General features: G+C 34.0%; 1 protein-coding gene across 1 annotated transcript in view; it reads right to left on the bottom strand.

The window, feature by feature from the left end:
* Positions 1-5,409: 5,409 nt before the first annotated feature.
* LOC149409767 (uncharacterized) overlaps positions 5,410-10,044 on the bottom strand; it is a 154,791-nt gene continuing 150,156 nt past the window's right edge. The window contains exon 3 of the mRNA XM_089649201.1: positions 5,410-5,488. Within this exon, the coding sequence (XP_089505327.1) occupies positions 5,427-5,488 (62 nt within the window). The 3' untranslated portion in view covers positions 5,410-5,426. The remainder of the gene's footprint in view (positions 5,489-10,044) is intronic.

The raw sequence follows: 10,044 nt of genomic DNA, 5'->3' as shown, positions 1-10,044 counted from the left end.
TAATAATATATGATCATTTTGAACGTACATGATCTCTCTCATTTGTATGTTAAAAATTAAATATTTTCAATTCCACCCGAGGATTTTGATGAATAAAAAAACGCAGGATTATCAAAACAAAGACAAAATCAAGACTATCTTGTACTGTTGTTATATCCATGAAAAATAAGATATTTTTTATCAAAGAACGTATTTATAAATCTACATATTTTCCTTTGAACCTATTTTTTTTATACATCTATCATATTTTTTTGACATTTATTTGACTTTCAAATTTATTGATTTGAAGAGGACTATGGGAATTTTAATCGACTACATAGAATTACGCTTAAACCACATTATTTGGATGCCCACACATTTCTAGCAACGTAATAAATGTTAATATTATGGTGATATTGGGCAAAGAACATTATTTTTTATTAGTACAAAAGTATACATAAAAACAGTTTGATCAGATTTATCAGAAGAGACAATCGGAAAACTTTAATGTTATGTTACTTTTATTAAAAATGTGTATGTGTATATTCTTGGAATACCTTATATTGTAGGTAATAGGCATTAAAATCGCTTGACAAACGGAGTCTAGAATCGTTCGATTTCAAGCACAAAACTGGTTTTTATTTATTTTGAAAATAAATTTATAAGAAAGCAAAAAAATTAATCAAGTGAAACTGTCACAGATAATCTTAGCTATAATACTGTATTTTTTAAAGTTGTTTCCTTTACGCGTTCATACATCTCTATTAACAAGTCAATCGGTTTAATTGTTGGCAGATGAATCATCTAAATGCGTTTATGATTGACGATTGATTTTATTCATTAATTTCATTCATTTAACATATATATCCAGCTAACAATAAAAACACCCTAATATTATGGAACTTCCTTCTTCTTCTGGCGTTAGTAAGATTAGATTGTTAATATTAATTTTAGTTGTAAGTTGCTAAATATGTAAATACTCGTATATATGTCGATAAGATAGTAGTTATAGGTCTTAGTCGTAAGTCACTAGATATAAGTCTTAGAGATAAGTCAGTAGTTCTAGTATTAACTAATTAAGAAATATATTTGTACAGCGCCCTTGAGGCGATTTCTCACGAAAACGGCGCTATAAATTAGCCAAATATTATGATTATTATTGAAAAAAAAATTTTTTAGTAGTTTACATTTTTTTTTTTGAGTAATTCATTTTTTAATTTGTATTCTACTCAAGCGAAACGATAGGAAAACCAATTCGTTATAAATATTAATCAAAATAGTGATTTGGCATTAAGCTTCGCCTTAAACAGAACATCCTTTAAACGAAAAATCATATGAATAATGTAGAACAGCCGTTTTTTATGTGAATACCGCACGCAAGAGTCCCAACTGCTCCCAACTGTCCGGAGCCAGTGGAACTATGGCATCCCCAATTGGAGCATGCTGTAAGGTTGACGAGAGTGGGGAAGGGAAGGAGACTGTGAAGAGGATTAAATCAGGTAGATACTCTCAATATCACCATTCAGAATTGAAAAGTTGCTTGAAATGACTTTAGCCGTGTTTGGTGACCAGATCTGAATGGTCGCCAACTTACCAAACTTTAACTTCAACTCCTTCCCCGCTTCAAACCTTTCAGCACCACAACATATCCCAATTGGGGAGACCATACTAGTTGGGACTTGGGACTCTTGTGCGGTTTTCACATAAAAAAATTTCATAAATCCTTTTTTCAAAAATTCGTCAAACACAAGAACAACACGTAGACTGGTAATGAAAAGTTACATCACAGAAAGTCAAAGTAAAAAAATAATGCGTTCCTTTTTCTGCAATGCCAATATTTTGGAATACAGCGCTCTTGGGGTGATTATATAAAAAATAGTTTTTTTGATTAACAAATTTCTCGACCCTTTTTTAAAGTGCCTCCAGAAAGGTAAAACTAAAAAATCAGCCGTAAACGGCAGGAGGTAAGTAAAAGCAGCACACGTAATCCCGACACACCAGGGCTAACAGCGGTCGCGGGTTCAGTGCAGGCGATAAATAAGCGACAAAAAGGTGTACTACGGCTACCACCCAGTGGCGTATCTCACCCGGATACTAGGGGACCACTTCTCACCCGCGTCCCGGGGCCTCTGGGTGTTCAGTGTTCACTTCTGTGACCTTAGTCATACATTCTGAGGTACGCCTATCTGCCAGCTAAATAACACGAAATCTGAGTTTTTTAAGGACGAGATTATTTCTAATAAATTTAACAATCTTAGATTAAGATTAAGTAATTAAATAGATGAAACCCTTCCCAATTCTAACTGTTAACTAGCTTTACCAAATAGTTGTGTCAATTTGAAAAGTTATAATTAATTAATACAGACCACTATATGAATAGAACCAAAAATTGTTTCGCAGACAATATTTGCGAATACATATATTTAAAAAAATGTTTGTATCTTTTTACTTAAAAGGCCCTATTTGAAATGGTAAGTAGCGTGGTGAGTTTAGCATTAAATGTATCCAACAGTTCATTTATGTGAGTATTTATTGTTTTACGGATAATGTTTTCATATATATATGAAAAAAAACAGAACTGAAATCGAAAGGGAAGCACAAATACACTAAGAGATATCACGTCAAGTCAAAGCCTGAAAAAGGTTTCGATAGGTTCCAAGAATTGTATCTTGAAAATATTGTATATTTATTTTCGCGTAACGACTGACAAAAATCATATAGACTCACGTCAAAAAACAGTTTTTTTTTCTCAATGTCTTTCATAAACTTTCCAGATCCCAATCATTACTAAACCCACACAAATTTTCCGTTAAAAATCGACAATAAACTACGACAAACGATAATGTCTTCGGAAAATATGTTGGGTTAACCGTTAACCTGGTCAATTTATCGCAGAAGTTGTAGAGGCGTAAAAAATGGCACCTAGCACCTTAAAAATAAGTGCTACATCTAACGGGCGAAAAATATCATCATCGACCACTAGCACTTAGGGTCCAGGAGATAAAGCAGTTCACCTTATTCGGGGGTACCTCGAGTCGTTTGTCATATCGGTGGTGATTTATTCTGTTATGTTTTGTAAAAGAACGGCGCCGTAGCTAAGGGGATTTTGTTGTTCGGGACAAAGGGTTTTGATTCATTGTATTACCGTTAAGGTTATGGCGAATTTTGGTGTTATGGGTTTTTGTCAGTCGGATAATGTGGGATATTTGAGACCCAAAGATGTCCAAGAATGATCTCTTCGGATGTCAACAAATGGTTAACCATTGCAAGATTTCAACATTGATGCTGGAAGGGTAGATCATTAGAACAGCAAAATAAAATAAATAAATTACAGGGATTAGACAGCAGACCAGTTTTGCGAATATGTGACACCAAAAGACACTAGCCAAAACAGTTAATAACTTAGAAACTGGTTAAAGAAGATTATTTGATTTCTCCAGCCGTACTGTCTCGACCCATCGCCTAGCACTACAATGAAAGTGATGGATTCATACGTTCATCACTCCTAGAGACACTGACCGCCCAGATGATGATTCACCCCATATTCCATTTACCGTAAAAAGACCCTCCACAAACCATCCACTAAGATTACACACGTGGCAAATTATTTACCTCGTGTGTGGAGTTAATGTAAGGAAACCAAATGACTGTTCTCCAAACAGACGTGCTGTCATTAAATTCCTCAAATTCGCTGAGATATTCCACCAATGATATAAACAAAACGTATACCTAAATCAGCATGCCAATGGAGAGACAGAAGTGTTGCAGTGTTCATCTGAAACACTGAGAAAAGGAGGAAGTGAATGAAGGGGTATTGTTCGTGGAAGACGGTACAAAGTTGTTCCAATGCTAGCTGTTCAACTCGACAAAAAATGTCAATCATTTACAAAACTGCTAACACAACATTAATATATCTTTGCGCTTGAACGTGTGCTGCAGATATCAACGACATAATTTCTAAACTAACTAACCATTACGCCGTTTCTCCACAGGGGAAGACAGAGAGGACAGACCGCCAAACAACTCGGTCTTGGCACACACTCATTGCCTCATACATACTCTTCTATTATTCTGACTCTTGACATGGCCCGACTCGAGTATCTGACTCACTTGATCGTGCCATGTCTTCCTCGGGCGCCCCCGACTTATACATATTCTCCTTACACTCCTTTCTTCGCTCATTCTTAATCTTACTCATTTCAAGTAATTTCTTCACTAGAAAACCGTTACCAATTGTTGTCATCCTGGTATAACGAACACAGCATTGCGTGGTCAACGGTTATCCTGGTAGGCATATAATGGGAAAAAGGTAAATCGAGAGTTCAAACAACGTGAAAAGTTCCGCATCCAACCACCCAAGATACACCTTCAAATGTTATAAATGCTTCCGACGTTGTCCCATTTGCAGACGTATTTAGCCATAATTCAATAAAATCCATTTGTGGCCAAAAGAAAGGGATAAATAACGTTAGACTTTTAGGGCCTCCACGGAAAATATTACTTCAAAGAGCTCAACACTTCTGGTAGGTATAATATAAAAATTGTGATAACTGTAATCGAATGAACTGTGAAAGCTTTTAGGTATTGGTGATGAGAGATAATTATACAACAGTAATTTGAGAAATTAACTCGTTTTATGAGGGAAAAGAATTGATTTTATGGCGCTAAATTGAATGGTAGACGAAGTAGGGACTCCCGAGGAAGACACGATAATACTTGATCAACGCACACAAATAGTCAGAAGAGTATGTACGAGACGATTCATTAATTTGAATGAAGCAAGTAGCCTGTGCTAAGACAAAGTTCAATACCGCACGAGGCGATCCATTATCTCTGCCTACACCGAGAAAAATGAGTATTGCTAATTTATTAAGAATCTCTACAAATTATTGATAGTCGGGTTAAAAACGGGATTGCAGGCCCTTAACGAATGCATTTATAGGTTTCCTATTAAAATTTTAGTAAAATACGAATATACTATCACGATGTCTTTCATAGTTCATTCATAAAAATCATAATATTTTCGTATTTCGTCATTATATTTCATCAAGGCAACTACAGGTCCATAAATGTGTTCCGATATACATATTAGGAATTTACTAAAAGTTTATCAGGAAAGGGTCTGCAATCAGGTTTTTAACCGGATTACCAATAACAGGGGACTAGAGGATAGTTTAGACTTGCAGAGCCGAGATATGGGCGGGGAAATGGGAATCAGGCGAACAAGGAAGATAGAGTCCAGCCAAGGGATGGATTTTGAGGTGACACGTGATCAAGTCAGTGCCTTCGCGCAATGACAGTTTGCAATTGGCGGCGATTGTTGTTGATACTCGTTGTAACTGCTGATTTGTGTGTTGTTTTACGGCAATCATATTAAATAAACATAGCAAATGGAATATTAAAAGAAAAAAATCAATGTGATTTTAATGTACGTACCAAAACTGCATTTAAACTCTTACTGACTTGAAGACATCCTCTTTCGTATATTTTATTGTTAAATGATGCTTACCTGAAACAAATAAAAAAAACATATTTAAATAAATTCAAAAAATTTAAATGCCATATTAATCAGAAAACTTCTTACAAAAAGACAATTAATTTATTTATCGATTCGATTCGTTTACACATCTGCCATGATGATGGACATAGTAATGCTTTTCGAAAGTTTTCTACAGAAGTAGCGCAACGCGGCATAATACCCCAAAAATAAAATTTACATTGGATGATACATTTTTAATGTTATCTCAACCGCCACGCTAGGGATGTAGGAATGCCCTGTGTAGGTGCAATAATATTCACAACAGTTAGTAAATTGTACAATTCCGATTCAGTGACAGCTTTGTTGGTCTACCTATTTTGTTAAATAAAAAAGTGTTATAAAAAAAAAGTTAATATTTTACGTGATAAATAATTAATTAAACACTGACAAGTATTATTTTTTATATGAATTAAGTCAATTAAGAAATGTGAGAGATGTGTGGAGGGAGATTATAGGGTTAAAGTGTAGAATGTATTGGTGTTGTCGTTGAAATGTATTGCAGATGTTAAGATCCATAGAGTTATTTGTGTTTTGAAAGTATGGAGTGGAGATCCTCTTTTTTAGGATATCAGGGAGAAGTTTGAAGGTTTTGGGGCTAGGTAGATGAATTGTCTTCGTGCTGATGTAGAATGAGGTTTAGGTACATTGTTTATTGGAACATTTACCTGAGTTCTGACTTCTTAGTGAACCTGCCCTCAGTTATTTAACTTCCCTGAAGAAGGCGTATTTGAAGCTAACTGGTTAGAACACAAATAAATTATTGATAATTCTAATATATTTTAAATAAAGTGCCACCGTATCTCTTATGGCAGAATCCACGCATAGAATTCAAGTACGTATTTACACGCATCTGTGATATAAATGCGAATTAGCGACTAACCCGAGAAATAAATTCGCTTTACGCCAATCCAATATACGCCTGAGATTTATTTCCGCGAAATATATATGCGCAGATTAGCGGAACACGCAAGACAAATAATAATGGGAAATATATACGGAACATCGATTTAAAAAGAGCAAGATTGGATATTGCAAGATAAAAAGAACCGAGGTATCTAATATATATTATAAGCTTTATAGAATATTGAGAAACTAGTGGATGAACAATCAATAAGCAATGGTTAACAATCTTAGTATAAAAACGTTGGTCGAAATGATTTAAAGTTTTTTTATGATCAAGAATCAGGGTCTACGGACCACAAAACTTTGGGCAAAGTCTTGCAATAAATAATAATAAAGGAGTGCAATAGAACTACTGATTCTACTCTGTGAACTCCTGCTTCATGTTTTTGAGAAGATATTTGCAGAAATATTGCTATCGGAACATGTGTTCATGCACCTATATTTGTCCTGATAAATATATAATGATTTTTATGAGCATGTGTTCCGACATCGCGATAATACATTCCTGTTTTTCTAAAAGTTTAGCAGGAAACAGTATAAAAAGTAGCAATACTTAATATCAGTAAGTTTTCTCCGTGTAAGATATTTTGTTAGTCTGGAGGGAGTGACAGGGAGAGAATTTGCAAATTCAGATCTAGTCACCAAAACTGATATAGTCATTTCAACCAACTCTCCTCCAAGACACAGAGAGCATCTATCACTCTGATACCAGTATTTTATTAAACTTGTAAACGAAATTATTGTATTATAATAATAATATTTGGATGATTTGTATAGCGCCGTTTTTGTGCAAAATCACCTCAAGGGCGCTGTACAAATATATAATACACTTTTACAATAATCTATGTTATTACTAACTATTTATGGAGATAATATACAGTAACACACTTACCTGGTAGGTCTCGCCTAGTGGATTGCATATCAGAGGCCAGTAATCATATTCGGGAGATAAATCTCCTTGGGCTGTGGGATTTGCAGATCCGGCGATAGCAATTGAGATTACAAGTGACAACTGTTTCCGTAATGTCGAAAAGATACATATATGGCGATGAAAGTATTCACATAAAAAGCGAGAAAATCCGCACATCTGAAAGATTTGATTTCAGTCAAAATTATCAGCAGTCTATGGAACCAAAGACACCTCCCACATTAATACTTAGACAATGATAACATTTCTGAATATTTTATTATTAAACTAGCTGTACCCCGCCAAGCGTTGTTGTGGCTCAGTCTATCTGTGCAGATAGAGAAAAAATAACGCGTTTTACTTTTACCTCCAACAGATGGAGCTGTTTAAAAAAAACATGTTTTTACCTGTCACAGGTTATAGATTTAAGATTTTGTCATGTCTGTGCGCATGTATATGAGTGCAAGCGAGATAGCATGCTTGCGAGATCTTATAAAAGGCGATGCACGTAAGTTGTGTGCTTCTTTTGTTACAACAGGTCCCCAATAAATACCAGTACAAGATCACGTATTATTTACCGAATTACCTTCACACGCCACAATAAAGGCACAATACTCCATACACTACAGATTTTGAAAAAAAGAACATTTACATTGAGGATTTGAGTAAATAAAAAAATAACATAATAATATCGGTCGTCGGTGCAATGGTGAAGTGATTTGAAATTGTATTACAGCGTAATGCGTAAAATCATCATCATCAAATCATCAAGTTCAATGAACTTTTAATATTAAATCTTTCAAATTAAATCATAGATTATGATTTCTTATTATATTCATTAAAATTGCTTAAGTTAAGTGATAGAAGAAAAATTTTTGATCTCATATTTTTATACAAAATTATAAATTATCAGTTGGTTAGCCCTGACATATTGATGTTGATTCAATTTCATGTACCTACCATTAGATCAAGATAGTCTCAGGATATAACTCAGTTATAAATAGATTGCACACACTTGGGAACTTTTATGCTAAAATCGCAGATACTTTTAATATTCCCCTTGTAAAGTATAAAGCTGCACTAATAACACATTTTAACGCCACTTATTTTAATGAGGTCACTACATAACAGGCTATTGTCATTGCTTCTTTCTTTACTGTTATTTTATTTGTTATGTTTTAACTAAATTTAATTCTTTAATTTTTCTCATTAAAATTTAATACTGCACTATGAATATGTAAAAAAAATAAAATAAAACTTTATATTTAAATGGCACTTGTGCCGTAAATTCTAAATAAATAAATAAATATCAGAGGAGCGATAAAGTAGGTGTAGGTACCAAAATTGTTTTTATTAATTAATGATTTGGTTTTTGAAATGAGTTTTTATTTTGTTTAAATATTTGAAGGATGACGTAATTTTTCTAGTTAATTAACATTCGAAAGGTAAATTTCATATTTTTAAATATTTTCAGCTTCAAAAATCCTACAATCATAATATATCGTGATCTTTCACGTGTCTGGACTAGTATTTAATAATCGTTGAACAAGATCAGCAAGATCATTGTGGTAGAAACTATCAGTACGGCTCATTTGAAAGATCACCATTCAGAATCGTTGCTTGAAATATGTTTAGCAGCGTTTATTAACCACATCTAAATAGTCAGGTAAATATCAACCTTTCTCTTCCTCGTCCCATCTCCCACTTCTATCAGCCTCTCAACATTCCTCATAATTGGGGATGTCTTAATCCCACTGACTCCAGGCGGTAGGAAATCTTATGTGGAAATTATATAATTATTTTTACTGTCAAAACAATATGTACGTCGTTTCAACTTTACTGTAAGAAATAAATATTAAAATTACCCTAAATGGAATTTTTTTTAAAGTTGTATTAGTGTTAAGATGTGCCTAAAAATATATATAGTTAATATTTACACTGTATCCTTATTATGTTTATGAGAAGGTTTTGATAGAACCATCAATGTAATGCAATGAAATCAAAGGAAAATGAATTAAGAAACTAACCGTTAAAATAAATTAATCGCGTCTAAAGCTATTCCTAGCAGTAACAAATTCATTCAATTTCTCATACCGTTGCGTCCACCTTAATGGCTTCGAGCATAAAATTTATATCACTGCTAAAATGTAACGATTTTTTTTCAAATTTAATGTGCAGACATTACTTAGTAATTAAGTCCGGGCTACAAGAACCGGTTCGGTGCCATAGACCCCAGAGCAGAGACCTTCAAACTGGTATAAAATCATATGCTGATATCCTACCGTAAAATATATTAGGAGCACCGTTATAATTCCATTCGAACTTAAAACTCAACAAAATCAAAGTGAAATTCAAAACTCATCTCTACAGAAAATCATTGACACTGTTTGAAAATATTACTTGTGTAACGATGGAGGACTTAGTTAGCTAAAGATTGTACCCGCGACGTCTGGGTGGGAACCCGATGCATTTGTTAACTGAGATACTAATCTATTTTATTTACTTGATCGTGCCATGGCTTCCTGGGGCCTACCCCAATGTGTTCCATCCGCCCTGCGTATCATATTTCTCTAACAATTATTTCTTCCTTACTCCGTTCATTATTACGTTTTAATATCACAACTTGTGTGCGTGAGATATTTATTTATTTATTTTCCTTTCCAGAACTTCCTTTTCTTCCTTTTATTAACAAGAACCTACCACACAGCATCCCAAA

Source organism: Hesperophylax consimilis, chromosome 29, assembly GCF_061612785.1.
Source record: "Hesperophylax consimilis isolate HC1 chromosome 29, BYU_Hcon_1.0, whole genome shotgun sequence".
NCBI lineage: Eukaryota > Metazoa > Arthropoda > Insecta > Trichoptera > Limnephilidae > Hesperophylax > Hesperophylax consimilis.
Note: the sequence above shows the minus strand (reverse complement) of the source record. Positions and strands in the feature narration are given on the sequence as shown.